We start from the raw sequence: 16219 nt of genomic DNA, 5'->3' as shown, positions 1-16219 counted from the left end.
CTCAGCAGTCCTCTTAAGGTCATAAGGAATAGGAGATTTGGCCCATCAAGACTACTCTGCCATTCAATCATGGCTGATCTATCTCTCCCTCCTAACCCCATTCTCCTGCCTTCTCCCCATAACCTGACACCTGTACCAATTCCTTAAAAAGACAGGTATGATTTACTTTCTCTATTCAGTTGCTAATTCTGTCTGATTAATGCTTCCAAAACTTGTCTGATCACTGATGACACTAAGTAGACTGGTCTTTGGTTCTGGTGCATTGAGAAGCCTAGCCTGTATTCAAGCATAAGCTAATCATCACATGAATCTGTCACTCAGTCCAACGACTTTCCCAAGTTTCACTTTCTTGCGAGGTATCTCATATTCAATGCCAGCACCTATTTCCTTCGCTGGCATCCAATGGCATAGCCAGAGCCTGTAGCTTCGAATCATTTCACACTTTGATGACTGAAGTGTGACTTTCCGTTCTCGACCACTCCAGATAAAGGGATATCTACTTGCAACAATGGCATTCACTACTCGGGCAAGTGCCTGATCCATCTCCATTCAGTGTAGCTTTCTTTCACTCTGTTCACTACATTTTGTTCTTTGCAACATTTACCTGTATCTTTTCAAAGCCAAGTTTTGCAGGAGTCAGATCATTAAAAGTAAATGTCAAGCACTTTGTGAACTGGTACATTTCAGATCTCCTCAGATACACTTCACCGATAGCCAATCATTCCCTATTTGTTGTGATCCCAGATACCAAAACTTTATCCAAGTTTTTAAACTGCAGCTGCTGGAAATAGGAAACAAAACAAGTGTGCTAGAAACATCCAGCCAGGCAGCATCTATGGAAAGAGTTAAGATTTCAGTTTAAGGATTATGCCACAAGGGCTTTGACCAAAATGTCAAGTTCCTGCTATTGGTGCTTCCCATCCTGCCAAGTGTTCCTAGATACCTGACCTTTGGGTTCATATGAACTGCTGGTTCACCTAATGTTTCATGTAAACAGTTGGCAACATTTTTAATGAAGCCAAATTAAATTGTTTAGGTCATAAAAGAACAGAGAATAAGCTTAGTGGTACAGAACAATTCCCAATGTCATATTTGGCTTGGAGGATGGTAATAAAGTTGCTTCAGAGACCATGTCCAACAGGCCCTCAAATTTTGAACTGTGAATCCTCAGTGTATTGCTGGTCATGTGGTTGTCTCCATTCACAGGCCTTTTCAGTTTGTGATATCCCAATTCCAATTTTATAGTGCTTAACTAGAACTTCAAATTTGTCATCAGCTCGACTCATTCAGATAAAAATTTAATTAGAAACTGGTTTTATTCCCCAAAATTTGGATATTGTTTCAGTAACATAATGGACAATGGTTCCTTAAATGAAACCTCAAATCATATTGAAATAAGCAATGAGGAAAACAGTAATTGAAGGCTTTTATTCTAAAAGTCTGTTATGTTCTGGAGGAATTTAACCTCTTGTCAGCCAGAACTTGTCCCACAAGTGTGGTTTCAGGGAGGAAATTGAATGCACACATTGCCATTACAATCAGGATCCATGGATTTGGCAAGTGCAGCTTCTTTCCTTCTGACTCGGTTATAAAGTAAATACACTGCTAGTTGAAGTCTAGGCTGATGGACTGTAAGAGTTGGTGTTCAAGGATCTGCACAAGTTGCATTCCCAGCACAGGCAAATCCAATCATCTCACTACAGCTGCACCCAAGGTAGCTGCCATTTCTAGAACATCAAGTTGATTTGGAAGTGGTGCTTTCAATTGCTCAAGAGATTGCGATAAAACAGGACTAGTTAAATACAAACTAAATGCCACTTCTCATACTGCTCCCACACACGACTACAGCTAATGCCAGTGCCTAATTGCAAGTAGGTATACATACATCTTACCAATGTAGTGAACAGTTCAGAAGCAGTCATTTGTAACCCACATTCAACGACCCCTCATTGATATTAGCTCCAATAATCTCTTGTTTAGCCCCAGAAAAGTCCCAATATTTAGCACATTTGAAATTAATTAGACTTCAGTTTATTATTTATTAAAAGACAAGATTTCCAAGTACAATGATTTATATAAACTTCCAATTAATGTTATGTCATAATTAGAATACAAAGACTGGTCAAATTTTGGTAGCATCAGATGTTATTTACAAAGCATAGAAGATTTATCTTTACAATGGACAATCATCCAGTTCAATAGATGACAAAGGACTCATGGACATTGCTAGTGATGCGAGGACTATGCATATTCAAGTTGGAGTCTTGCCCTACCTCACGTTTGTATTTATGCTAAAGAAGGAAAAAAAGAGACAAGTTTACACTGTTCAATACAAATTATCTTTCAGGAAAGTGCCATGTATAAAAAGATTCCATGACCAGGAAACTATTTGCAATTTTTAAAGTGCTGATGCGAATAAAGTTTCAACATATCAGTAAATTAAAGTATAAATTTTTGCCCTTGGCCTGGAGATTAGATACACAACTCCTGTAGTCCATGAATGCTGTATAAGGAAACTAATAATCCTCTCCCTTGCCCCACTAAATCTAAACATGGCAGCCTGTTTTAATCATATACACTTGACAAATTCCAGATGTGCAAAATAAATCAAATTTCTGCACACAAATACTTAATTTCTAGTTCAAGAGACCAGATAAACTAAAGCTATGGAAAGACAAGTACCTTTGCTTCATGCAAAAGAGACAGATGCAATTTATGTATTAGAGTCAATGGGCAATCTGTTGTGTCTGAGGTGTCCCTGCACGTTAATTCCAAACGCATGCTTAGGGGCTGATGAGAAGAATTTTCTTGGTGCCAATACAAAGTAATGCCTAAGTTAAGTGTGCCTGAAGACATTCAACTCCAAGTACCATCAAACAATCATGTGCTAGCTTTCACAAATATGAAGTTTCATTACACTCCCCAGCCGACTTAAAAATGTAGCAACTTGCAATACGTCAGTTCTCATACACGAGTTTTTCCATCAATCTTGCAGTACAGATACATTGACACCGCCATTGCAGCAATCTGAAATGAGAAATCGTTCAGGATACATGGCAAATGAGTGAAAACAGCAGATTTAATAACCCTCTAAAGTGACCAAGGCAACAACTTATAGGGAGAGGTTGAGCAGGCGAGGAGTCTATTCTTAGAGTACAGGAGGATGAGGGGCAATCTTAGAAGTACAAAAAATCATGAGGAATAAAAAGGAAAGATGCATAGTCTCTTGCACAGAGTAAAGGGAAATAATGAACCAGAGGACATAGGTTTAAGATGAAGAGGGAAAGGTTCAATAGGAACCCGAGGGGTCACTTCTTCCACACAAAGGGTGGTGTGTATATATGGAACAAGCTGCTGGAGGTGGTAAATGAGGCAGGCACTATCACAATGTTTAAGAAACACAGGTACATGGATAGGCAGGTTTAGAGGGATATGGGCAAAACACAGGTAGGTAGGACACATTGGTCAGTGTGAGCAAATTGGACAGAGGAGCCTACTTCCATGCTCTATGAAAGTAGACACAAAAATGCTGGAGTAACTCAGCATCTCGGGAGAGAAGGAATGGGTGATGTTTCGGGTCAAGACCCTTCTTCAGACGGATGTCAGGGGAGGGGGTGGGACAAAGATAGAATGTAGTCAGCGACAATAAGACTAGTGGGAAAACTGGGAAGGAGAGGGGATAGAGGGGAAAGCAAGGGCTATCTGAAGTTAGAGAAGTCAATGTTCATACCGCTAGGGTGTGAACTACCCAAGCAAAATAAGAGGTGCTGTACCTCCAATTTGCACTGGGCCTCACTCTGACAATGGAGGAAGTCCAGGACAGAAAGGTCAAATTGGGATTGGGAATGGGAGGGGGAATTGAAGTGCTGAGCCACCGGGAGATCAGGTTGGTTAAGACGGACTGAGCGGAGGTGTTCAGCGAAATGATTGCCGAGCCTGTGCTTGGTCTCGCCGATGTAGAGAAGTTGACACTTGGAACAGCGGATACAGTAGAGGAGGTTGGAGGAGGTGCAAGTGAACTGCCTCACCTGGAAAGACTGTTTGGGTTCTTGGACAGACAAGCACCTCATATTTTGCTTGAGTAGTTTACACCCCAGCAGCATGAACATTGACTTCTTTAACTTCAGATAGCCCTTGCTTTCCCTCTCTATCCCCTCCCCTTCCCAGTTCTCCCGCTAGTCTTGCCGTCTCTGACTGCATTCTATCTTTCTCCCACCCCCTCCCTCGACATCAGTCTGAAGGGTCTCGACCTGAAACGTCACCCATTCCTTCTCTCCCGAGATGCTGTCTGACCTGCTGAGTTACTCCAGCATTTTGTGTGTACCTTCGATTTAAACAAGCATCTGCTGCTTTTTCCCTACTTGTCCATGCTGTATGACTTTGATGCCAAAGATGAACATTTAGTACAAAGCTAAGAGGCCAAAAAAAGCTCAGTTTGCTGTTGCAACTTTGACAAAAAAAAGTTACAAATTGGGCCAAACCTATATGTTTGGATTATTGGAGATTATACAAAATATTCTGTTGGGCAATAGAGATCATTAAATATTTTGATTTGCTGGCATCTTAATTTCCAGCTAAATTTTAAGAAATAGCCACTTTTCTTAAATATCATGCCACAAGTTTAATCATGTCTAAATAGCTTGCTTTGACAAGACCAAAGTATTGGATCAGTTTAGAACAATGAACTCACCTCTAGTACACAAATCCCTGCTGCAATCCCACCTACAATGTTTGCATTCTCCTTTAGAATGTCAAAGAGTTGACGAAAACATCCCTGCAATGAAAAAGGGTGATGTAATAGCTGATGAATCAAGGCAAGGCAGAAAATGCCAGGAATTAAAAAGCCATCATACCTGCACCTTGCTTTGTATTGCTGCTGCCTCAGTACAAATAGTCAAATTGCAACAGAAAGATGGGTAGGTTTTGTTGTTGTTATTGAAGTAATAGGAATCAGAAAAATCTGTGTAGTTGGTAAAGCCACAACACTTTAGCTGCAAAAGTTGGAGGAAAAAAATGTTACATCAAATGCTGGAGTTACACTGTTCACATTAAATGCCAGTACATATGCAAGATATTTATCAGGGACACCAATGAAGCAAGTTCAAAAACAGTATGTAAGTTTCCCTATTCAGTTGGATTTCGGCCAAATTTATTCAAATTCCTTGAAGTTTAGTGAACAGTTTGCATCAAGCCTCACATCCCTTTCTCAATTCATACAAGAAAAAACAACTTCAAACTCTTCAAACTCACTTCCCGAGCACATGCATTCCTCACGACAAGGCTCCCCCTCCATTCCCAAGGAATAGAGATCTTTTACCATCTACCCGTCCCCAAAATCCAGTCATTGCCAAGTCCCGCAGCCTCAACTTTAGCATTTCTTTAATGTTATTACAACATCTTTCTACACCATTTAGTAGAGTTGATTTCTTCAAAAGGAGGAAATATAGATAAGAATTTGGTTTTACATTATGTCATGGAATATAGAAAATTCAGTATATTCTGGTAATACAAAATTATGCCTTGGTTCCAACATTTGTTGAAGTACCACCATTTAAGACTGAATTAATGGAATACACTGGTGCCACAGCAACTGAAGTATTTCCTGTGTTATTGAAGTACAAATCCATGACCACAGTAAACGGACTAAAATACACGGGGAGACTTGGCTAAATGAACCATTTTTTCGGGAGTACTTGAACAGGAGCACTGAAATACACCCCAAGGCAATTGTTCTACTACTATTGACATTGTAGCTGATTCTACAGCATTAGCCTTGACATTAACATGGCATTTGTCCCCAGTTTAGTCATTTATGTGGGAAAAAAAGAATTACTTCACTCATTGTAGTATTCCATATGCCAGTTGCATCACTTTGCCTTCCATAATCATCCCTCAGTATTGGAGTAACCCAGGCACGGAGAAGACTTTCTGCCTACACCAAGAAAAGAAAACTGGAGGATTAAAATTCAGCTCCCATTTAGAAGTAAATTGAATATCTAGTTCTACATAAAGCATAGCAAACAGCAAGATTTGGTGCTCACCATAACAAACAAAGTTTTACAGCCAAACTTCAAATTCAGATTCAGGCTGATAAGCGGGAGGTAATTTTTACTTTCAAAAGGAAAGCACCATAATCAACAAAAGCTTCAGCTAGTCTCGTGACATTCAAGCGTGGTGTGCACCAAAAAATCCAGGACTTGAATTGAGTAGCCATACTCAAATGACAAGAACAGTGGAAGATAGACATAAAATACTGGATGAACTCAGAGGGTCTGAAATTAGTCTAGAAGGTTCTGACCCAAAACTTTACCCATCCCTCATTTCACTCCAGAGATGCTGCCTGACCTGCTGAGTTACTTCAGCATTTTGTCTCCATCTTCGGTGTAAACCAGCATCTGCCATCCCTTCCTACCCAAGAATAAAGTGGAAGCTGGGTTTGTGGCAAGCCAGCATCCCCCTCAATTTTCTCAAGGCTGCACATGATTCACAAGGCACTTGCCTAGATGGTCAATATTCAGGCCAGATGTGCAACTGATGTCTAACGTGATAGGATCAGTGAACTGAGATTTCAGCATGTACCATCCACAGGATGGGGTGGCAGAGCAGCGCAGCAGTAGAGTTGCTGCCTTACAGTGCCCGCCCGAGACCTGGTTTTGACTACGGGTGCTGGCTGTTCAGTTTCTACATTCTCCCTGTGATAGTATGGGCTTACTCCAAGTACTCTGGTTTCCTCCCATACACCAAAGACGTACAGGCTTGTAGTTTAATTAACTGGTAATATTGCAAATTCTTCCTCGTTGATAGGACAGTGCTAGTTAATGGGCTGATCGCTGGTTGATGTGGAATCGGTGGGCCGAAGGGCAAGTTTCTGTGCTGTATCGCTAAAGTCTAAACAGTTATGGTCCATTACAGCTACTGCCCAAAAGGGAAGTTGAGCATGTACACTAAATATGGATAATCTGAAAATTCCTCTTCAACACCAGAGAATATAAATAGGGACAAGCTGGTCATCTTCACCACCACATCTTCAGGAGTGGTGTGTGGGGGAAGGGTGGGAAGAAAATCCATCTGAAATGGGGATGCAAGTACTTCTTAGAAAGCAAAGCCAAATGTTACAAAAAGTTTAGTTCTAATTTCACCACTCTTGAAATGAAAGCCTTATACTTCTAAATATCAAGCTGGGATAATCAGAGGCAAGTGCATGTGGAATGGATTTCATAACAATGGCATCAATATACCCTCAACAGCAGAATTCAATACAAAAGTTTTATGTTGCTCTACTTCATAAACTTCAGGAAAAAAAATGTGTACTTACAAAACTAGAATACACCAGAGCCACAACAGCAGCAGCAATCTCAGCAATAAAGATTATGAGAACAATGGCGAAGAACTAGGGAGATGAAAACAAAAGTTACCACCATGCTCAGAGAAAAATCATGGATAAACAAAGTTGAAGTTTAAATTAAGGCAAGCAATGTCAAGGTCCAAGTACCCTACTGTGCAAGTTTGGCAAATCATGCAACAAATTGATTTAATTCTTGATTTATGGGGTTTCTTCAGACTTTATGTTGATCATGGAGACCACAAGATATTATGCCAACATAAACCAAAAACAGGATTTCAGGTCAACCAGCTCATAAAATAACCCACCATACCGTTCAAATATAGCATTGCATTGCTAAGTCAGTAGGGAGGCTCTGTCAATTATTGTAGGATTTGGTCTTTCAAGGAGCTGCCTGTAACATTTAAATGGTGTCCAGGACAATGCATGAGTGACAATTGAAGTTTGCTGCAGCCACCATAAAAGGTTCCATGGGAACAGGGCTGTGCTTCCATTGTACACTGATGGGCTACAAAACCAGCATAAAACCCTTTTACATAGAAGAGGTCACGCAAATGGTGCAAGTCTTATGAAAATTGAATATTCAGCTATAGTCAAGCATGTTTGATGTTTAATTGGAGAGGATGTTAATCTGTAGCATGCAGTCACTGCGGCAAGTATTCCATGTTGCATACGGTCCCAGCTTGAGACACCAGGTTCAATGTTTATCAATCCCAATTAAACTCCTAGCATCAATTTGACACGGTATAGCAATCCCATCCCATCCCCTCCAAGGCCAGTGCAACAGATGCTACAGGGAAAGTACTGAAGCAACTTTACTTTTGAATTTTAGCTATTTTGAGACAAGGCCAATATGGAGTTAGTTTTTGTACCCTATTTAAGTGTACATCAAAAACATTTCCCCGGTGTTGTAAGTTTCCCCGGTGTAGGACGAATAAAGGAATATATTATTATTATTATTTGCTCTGCAATTTCTTGTTTTTATCCCCAGCATCCCACCCAAATCACCAAGCCTGAAAACATACATTATTCCTCTTCAAATCTTTTCCACCTACAACATATACATACCAGTATTAGCAGGCATTTACTTTCTTTCTGTGCTCCACAACACCCGAGAAATCCAAGGAGAACCAAGATAGCACCAATGACAATGCAAAAGTAGCCAATGTTGACAAACTGCATGGCTTGAGATGATACGGGGCCAATTACTCTCACAAAGGAAGTTCCATCCACGCTAACCCATATTCCAACTCCCAACAGGGCTCCTCCTGCAAGCTGAAAGGAATGAGAAAACAGCAGCTTGAGAAGAGTTTTTTCACACACACACAATAAAAAAAGCTTGAATTTCATCTGATAAAGAGATGCTTCAAGAATTACAGGTTTTTTTAAACTTGAATCATTCAAAGTGGTGCAGAGGCAGAGTTTCTGCCATACAGCACCCAAGACCTAGGTTCAATCCCGATTACAGGTGCTGTCTGTACAGAGTTTACACGTTCTTCCCCATGCGGTGTGGGCGTTTTCCAGGTGCTCTGGTTTCCTCCCTCACTCCAAAGAGGTGTTGGTTTGTAGGTGAAGTGGATTCAGTAAAAATTGTAAAATTGTCCCTAGTGTGCAGGATAGTGCTAGTGTAAGGAGCTCACTGGTCAGCATGGACTCAGTGGGCCGAGGGGCCAGTTTCCAGGCCGTATCTCTAAACTAAACACTGCAATGAAGCAAAAAATATCAAAACCTCATTTTATTACAAGATTGATCTTGAATTTAGTCATTTTCTCACACGATATTCCTTGGGTCAGATGTATCATTAAATACTACATTTCTAATGCAATCACTCTAGTACAGGAGAGTAAATTTAGACACGGCCAGATTTAACAATCAGGAGAATTCTTTACTCTAGAATAACTGAACAGGATGTTTACTTCTAGAAATAAAAATGTAGAGGAGACTCAATTTATCCAATCAGTAAAACTACAAACAAGGTGCAAAAGAAACAATTGCATGTAAAAAGAAAGAAAGTGCTGGAATAACTCAGGTCAGGCAGCTTCCCTGGAGAACACAGACAGGTGACATTTCTGGCCGCAACCATTCTTTATGTACAATTGCAAGTTGGATTAGTGACAAGTTTATTATGCTATATTCAAATTAAAGCACAAAGACTATTTCTACAACAAAAGGCAAAACAGTAAAGTATGGTAGGGGAGGGAGGGTGGCAAAGCATTAGATGACAAGACAGATATTGGAATCTGGGCAACATAAACTGCTGGAGGAAACAGTGCAGATCAAGTGGCATGTGTGAAGGCAGAATAATGGCTGACATTTTGGATTGAGACCCTTCCGGATTAGACCTTCACTGGAAAAAATATTAATTCCTTGAAGAGTACACAGGAACACTGAAAGAAATACTGCTGGTTTTAGCAAAGCAAATAGAGTAGCAGTGTCAAGGTGGGGGTCAAGGAAAGAGTCCGATAAGAATAGAATCGTGGGAAATTGAAAATGTTCCAAAATAATTTGTTTGGGATCAGTTCAAAAAAGGATGCATGTAGCAAGCTCCACAAGGTGCACCAGATGAAGCAAGAGATTATCAAGGATTGGTTAACCTGATTATTTGCAATGTACACCAAGTCAGTTTAGTTAAAGTTTAACCACAAAAGCAAATAAAGCCTCAAATTTCACACAAGATTAAAAGAAACTTTCTGCATATGGGTGGTTCACCACTGGAAAGGAGGCATCATAAAATCAGATATTTTGGAATACAAGTGGTTAACCCATTGGGCTCACCCAAACTAACTGTAAAACATAGCCTTACACACAACCCCTCCCCTTCCAAATAACCACTATTTCAAATCTGCCTCTCAAGTCTAGGATTGTTACTGCCTTACTTCCCAACTCACTCTTCAGAAGCAATGTCACCATTCCTCCAAATAGGTTTCTGCCATAAAAACTAATACCTCCATCTTTGATCTTGGAGTTTGTCCATGATTGTCTGCCTGGGTGGGGGGTGCATGTTCTGATTTTGGCCATGATCAAATCATCAGAAATGGTATCTTCAGCTCGACATTTCCGCTCGACAGCTCGCACTCTTCAGCTCGACATTTCCTATCACTCGTGAACTTTGAAAGTGGGTTTCTACTGATGACTTGCATATCCAAAATAGTTCCGCTGCATCATTGTCGGAACTTGTCACAACCTTAATCTTTTGCAATCACCAAAAAGTGATATCAGCATTGATCCATTTCTCTACCATCCAGCTGAGTCTAAACCAGGTGATGATCTTTTTGACCATTTGAATGACCAAGATTACCATCTCCAATGTTATCACCCCCCAGCTTCATTCCCACCTCAGTTCAAAACTGCACTCTTTCTCTTAGCCATTCGCATGCAAACATTTCTGCCATTTAAACATGTTCACCTGGCCACCTTACCCAGGTGCTAATGTCAAATCCCTGGTGGACATTCCGATTTCAAATCAACTTGAATAGGCAGTTTCCTGGTCCATTGGCATTTAAAATTTAATTCTTATTTACTATTACAAATAGTTTGGCTCACCTTGCGAGTCACATTCAGCAACTTCCCACCCCTAGAAGTTATTTTTTAAAAGTCAGAAATCCCTTTAAACCAGACCGAGATCACCTAAATTGCTGATTCTCTGATCTCGTTTCGATGGCAACGACGCAGAGCTTTCTTTCAAAAAAATGTCTTTTAGCAATTTAAAAACTCACTGTAGAGACATTGGGAATGACTTCCTTTATCAGCTCAATGCCAATTTTTGATAATCCTGTAGCGTCTTGACATTTTACATTGAAAACGTTAGCACAAATTGCCAATATTCAAGGTGGCATTTGTATGCAAAATAGTATTTCAATTACAATAGAATGCAAAGTCTACAAACCAAGGATTTAAAAAAAAGTTGAGACATTTACAAAAGTGTCTCACATGGGTCATTTTCATCTAGTCGTGTTGCCTAGCAGCTGCTAATGAACAAGCAGATATACTTACAAAGATGAAGAGGTTGAACAGGATCATCATAACCTTCACAAACGTAAAGCACCCCATTTTCACTTGAAAGGAGGAGATCTACAAAACAGCAAAGAGGGTTAAACATTATGAAAAGACATTTAATTAAATCCATAACAAAAGTCATCCAAGGAGAAAGAGAATAAATGACATATCAGGTCAGAACCCTTCTGACCCGCTGAGTTACTCTAGCATGTGTGTCTATTTTCTGGATACGTCAGCATCTGCAGTTTATTTCTACACATGAAAGTCATCTTATTCAACCAACCAGAAGGGCAAGCTCCACTTGAGGATTTTAGTTGCATGCAGTTTAGTATTTAATTCAGAACTGCTTAAGATAATATTGTCTTAGTTATTGAAGGTTCCAAAAGGTTCTCTAATGTTACGTGTTGCTTTCAGTATCTAAACATTTTGTTGGCAAGAATATTAAATTAAAAGTACATATTTATGCCTTGCTCGGCACTCCCAACCTTGATTCTTAGTGGAAGGTTGAGAATATCATTCATTCTATCCACAAATCTATCACAAGCAAAAAAAGTCTAGCCCAAATTCCCCTTCAATTTGTGTTACTTGATTATGGACAATGGGTACAGAAGCTTCATAAAATGTAGTATTGGCAAGCAAGTGTTTCTGGACACAGTCAAGGGAGGCTCCCCACTCATGCAGAGATGCACGCTCAACAGTATTTGCTATTTAGTATATTTCTTCAATTTAAATTACCCCTGAACAATTTTTTAAAGCTTGCAAAAGAAGGAGTGCTGACCAACCATGCAGCCCTGCTACACCATTCATCAGATCACAGTTGCTCAGTTGTGTAATCTTTCAGCACCATCCCTTCAATCCCCGTGATCTCTAAAGATGATTGAATCAACTGGTTCCAGCCTCTACAACTCTCTGGGGTGAAGAATTCCAAAGGGTGGCTACTCTGAATGAAGCAATTTCAATTTTAAACAGCATGCGTCTTATTTCGAAACCACATCAACTCTCCATAACTACATCCACTGATCTTGTACTTAAAGGAAAAAAATCTTCCCTTCATCTAGACAGTCAAGCCCCAAAGGAATTTTGTACATTTTGATGCAACCTTTTTCAAATGTTCCCACACAAATGTACTATTCTAGTCACTCTCCTCATGAGAGAAGAGTCACACAGCATGGAAGCAGGCCCAATTCATCCATGCCAACCAAGATACCCCACCTAAATGAGTCTCATTTGCCTGGACCTCTAAACTTTTCCTATCCATGCACCAGTCCAAGTGACTTAAATTTTATTGTGCCTGCCTCAACATCTGGTAGCTTGATCCACATACCTGCCATCCTATGCGGAAAAAACGGTCTTCAGGTTTCTATTATTTCCCCTCAATGTAAACCCATGTCCCCTAGTTCTTGATTGCCTTACCTTTGGAAAAAGACTGCATTCACCCCCTCATGATTTTACACACCTTAATCTCCTGTACTCCAAGGAACAAAGGACTAACCTCGTCATGGCAACATTCTTGCAAATTTTCTCTATAATCATTTGATTCATCTTTCTTACAACAGGATGACTAAAACTAAACATAATACACCCAAGTGCAGTGAAATTGCAAGTGCCCTGCTGGAGATATACAAAGTATTGTTAGACACTGACTAGGTACTGGAGGGTAGTCAGTGAGGCTTTCAAGGAGATCTTGTCTAACAATTTGGGTGACAGCATTGCAGCTGGTCGAGCTGCTGCCACACTGCACAAGACCTGGATTCAATCCTGACATTGGGTGTTGCCCATGTGGAGGTTGCAGGTTCTCCTGTGACGGCACGGATTTATTGTGCGTTCCAGTTTCCCCTCACATCCCAGACACATGTTGGTTTGTAATTTTCCCCTTGTGTTTAGGGAGTGGATGCGAAAATGGGATAATGTAGAATTAGTATGAACAGATGATTGAATGGTCAGCATGGACTCTGTGGGCCAAAGCATGATGCATCTTCCAGTCCAATCTATTTTATTGAATTTTTAGGTGGTAACTACATGTAAACAAGGCTAGCATGGCTATTATCCACGTAGATGCAAGTGTAGCATTGACAATATTCACATGGAGACTGGATCAGAAGGCAGGAGCTCATGTGATATAATGCATGGGATTCAGTAGGATTTCAGTCATTAGATTGGATAAGTTTGGCCTCTTCCTTGGAGGAAGAAACTTGGAGGGGGGACCAATAGGGGCAAATAAAATTATGAGGGGTAGAGGATAGATTGCAAGAAATTTTCCTTGGGTAATGTCAGAGGGTAGTTTAGTTTACTGTGGTCACGTGCACTGAGGTACAGTGAAAAGCTTCAATGGCTGCATGCTATCCAGTCAACAAGACGACTACACATGATAACAGTTGTCCACAGTGCACAGATGCAGGAATATAGAAATGTAAAAGTGGAGGGATTGTAATGTTTGATAGCAGATCCACTTCTGGGACCAGCGCACAAGATGTTATCTGGCTTTGGTGTTATCTGGTCCAGTTTTTTCATGGAACAAGGTAATGGATTGGAAATTTAGTACAATGGTTCAAATCTGGAACACTGCCTGGGAGGGTAGTGAAGCAGAGCTTAATTAAAAGCTTAGATGAGATTTTAAATGCAATTGCATAGACAGCCATAGGCCTAATACTGGACCAATAGGATAGTATAGTTAGGTACTTTGATGGGCAGTATGGCCACACTGGGCGTGTCGTGGTGATGTAACTAACGTAATGCCTGGTCCCTTAGTATCTTGATGAGTCACAGGAGGACCAAGTATTAATTAGAGCAAGGAGGGGAAGGAGGAAGTTCTGGTAGGTCGCTTTGATCTTGGAAACCAAGAATTTGCTGGCACCGTGGTAACCCATCAACACAGATTTCAAGAGGAAGAAAATTTAAAAAATCATTTTCCGGATTTAATGCGATCTCGTGGTCAATTCTACCAGATACGCTCCATTTAAACACGGGAAAATTGCTGCATCTCTGAGAAATCTGATTACAAAGTAAAATGCCTTGAAAATTCAACGTCAGGTAAACAAGCAGAAAGACCAGTTGAATGACCATTAGTCAGAACTTAGAGGGAGGGGGAAGGGGGGGGGGGGGGAGTATGAAAACAAACTTGAACTAGTAACAACTACCACCCACGCAATTGTTTTTGTTGTATTAAATGAAAACAATTTGTAGGAAAAACCTCCTAGAAATATTAGACTTTAATTACTGGAAGGGGCTATCGTGGACACGTTGAATTCGTGGCCCAATTTGGGCCTTAATACCGAAGAGAGACACCTCAATTCAACTAAGATTGTTCGTTTTCACCTCTGCAAAACAACCAGTGCGCTAAACAAAGTATGGCACGTATCTAGCTCACTACAATGGAGTGTGGAGATTGTTCTTCTTACAAGAGATATTTTCCAAACAAGGAGAAACACAAGGCAGAAACCACAACCCAAGAAGAAGAAAGTTTGGTGGGAAAAACAAACACAGGCAAGATTAAATGTAACAATCAGTGTAGATAAATTAATCTGACTGTTCATGCTCGTTGGATTATTTGTCGGTTCAATTACACACGCAAATTTAACGACCTTCAATTTAACCTCACTCGATGTGAAACTAGGACGGCTGGAATTTAAAAAAACGATTCATAAATAACTCTATTGCACATCCCAAAAGTTAAGCCTTCTGTCTATTACCAACAAGAAACGAATTCCAAATGAGAAAACAAAACTTTACAAGTCAAAAGACAAAAAAAACAAGTTATATTATGTCTTAAAATAACGAACCAAAGTTTTCACCAATTCGAAATTCACATCATTGAAACATACCTTTTAGTTGTTAAAAGTTCTTTAGTATTTTTCTTTAAAAAGACGATGTAGTTATTCCAGCCCCTTTAGAGGTCAACCAATGCTTTGGTCGAAACTGGTCCACTACCTCAGTCAATCCAAATGCCTCACCTGTTGGCTGGCGCTACATTTAAAGGAGGGGGTTGAACCGTGATTTAAATTGACATTGCGTTTAACCAATGGCCATGGGAAAAGGGTTGGCGCTGAATGAACCAGGTGAAATGATGATTGTGCGCGCCCTCTGGTGAACATGTGGGCAGAGTATATTAACGATAACCTTATCCCATCCCCCCCTCCCTCCCTCCCCCTCACAAAACAAAACCCTGACGTGACATCCTTTGTATGAGTCATGGGGAAATGCTTGAATGTGGAAACCATATTCGTCACAATAGCCCTTCTAATTCGTGCAACTCCCCCAAGGTTAAGGCGACGTCTTTGAGGTAGAGGTGCCCAGGACTACAGCTACATTGGTGACACATTCAAATGACCGAGCTAAAAATCACAGAATGAAGGGCAGCACCTAATCCAAAAGCCGTTTAGATACACAACCGTCCCAAGTAGCTGTTTTGCAGCCGATCAACCGACAAGACTCAGCACTTACTCACGTGAGGAGGTTATTATAATGGCAGCTAAATGTCTTACATGGAGCCTGGGAGAGCAGTTGTCTTTCTTCACATTGTGCTTCCAATGTCCCAGAAGATCAATAATGTTCATGATGTTACTATTCAACAACTCAATCCCCTTCTGATAAGATAACCCCATCCTCTCTATTTGTAGTTACCCATAACCCCCTTTTTTTATTAAGGGGACATCCTTTCCTGAAAGAAAGATATTGACAATTAACAGCTTCAGCTGGGTGTACAAGCAGACAGGGGATGTGACTGGTGCAATCACAAATTTAATGAGAATTTGCACATAAGGTGGAGACCATGATGTTTAGTTTACCCCTCTGAATATTGTAATAGGATAAAGTACTTGACGTTTAGCCTAGCTTTAAACCTTGAGATATTGCCCTCTGTTGAATCAGTTAACATCAGTTAAC

The 16219-nt window shown here is 40.4% G+C and overlaps 1 protein-coding gene across 2 annotated transcripts; it reads right to left on the bottom strand.

The window, feature by feature from the left end:
• Positions 1-1922: 1922 nt before the first annotated feature.
• tspan1 (tetraspanin 1) lies at positions 1923-15273 on the bottom strand. 2 transcript variants are annotated; one of them, XM_078407958.1, is made up of 8 exons: positions 15160-15273; positions 11336-11413; positions 8411-8617; positions 7316-7390; positions 5834-5932; positions 4854-4991; positions 4691-4774; positions 1923-3027 (listed from the first exon to the last, which is right to left on the bottom strand). In XM_078407958.1, the coding sequence occupies exons 2-8, from the start codon at positions 11390-11392 to the stop codon at positions 2965-2967; spliced, it is 723 nt and encodes a 240-aa protein (XP_078264084.1). In that variant the 5' UTR covers positions 11393-11413; positions 15160-15273; the 3' UTR covers positions 1923-2964. The 2 variants fall into 2 exon arrangements, with proteins under 2 accessions (XP_078264084.1, XP_078264083.1); XM_078407957.1 differs by lacking the exon at positions 15160-15273 and adding an exon at positions 12121-12154.
• Between the last annotated feature and the right edge of the window lie 946 nt (positions 15274-16219).

Source organism: Rhinoraja longicauda, chromosome 11 (assembly GCF_053455715.1).
Source record: "Rhinoraja longicauda isolate Sanriku21f chromosome 11, sRhiLon1.1, whole genome shotgun sequence".
In the NCBI taxonomy this organism is placed as follows: Eukaryota; Metazoa; Chordata; class Chondrichthyes; order Rajiformes; family Arhynchobatidae; genus Rhinoraja; species Rhinoraja longicauda.
Note: the sequence above shows the minus strand (reverse complement) of the source record. Positions and strands in the feature narration are given on the sequence as shown.

Bases quoted from the DNA above. Each gene is read 5' to 3' on its own strand.
- tspan1 (XM_078407957.1), bottom strand. The intron at 5,933-7,315 runs GTAAGTACACAT...TTCTTGGTGTAG, and splicing joins CTCTGGTGTATTCTAGTTTT to GCAGAAAGTCTTCTCCGTGC. The intron at 3,028-4,690 runs GTGAGTTCATTG...TTCTCATTTCAG, and splicing joins CAGGGATTTGTGTACTAGAG to ATTGCTGCAATGGCGGTGTC.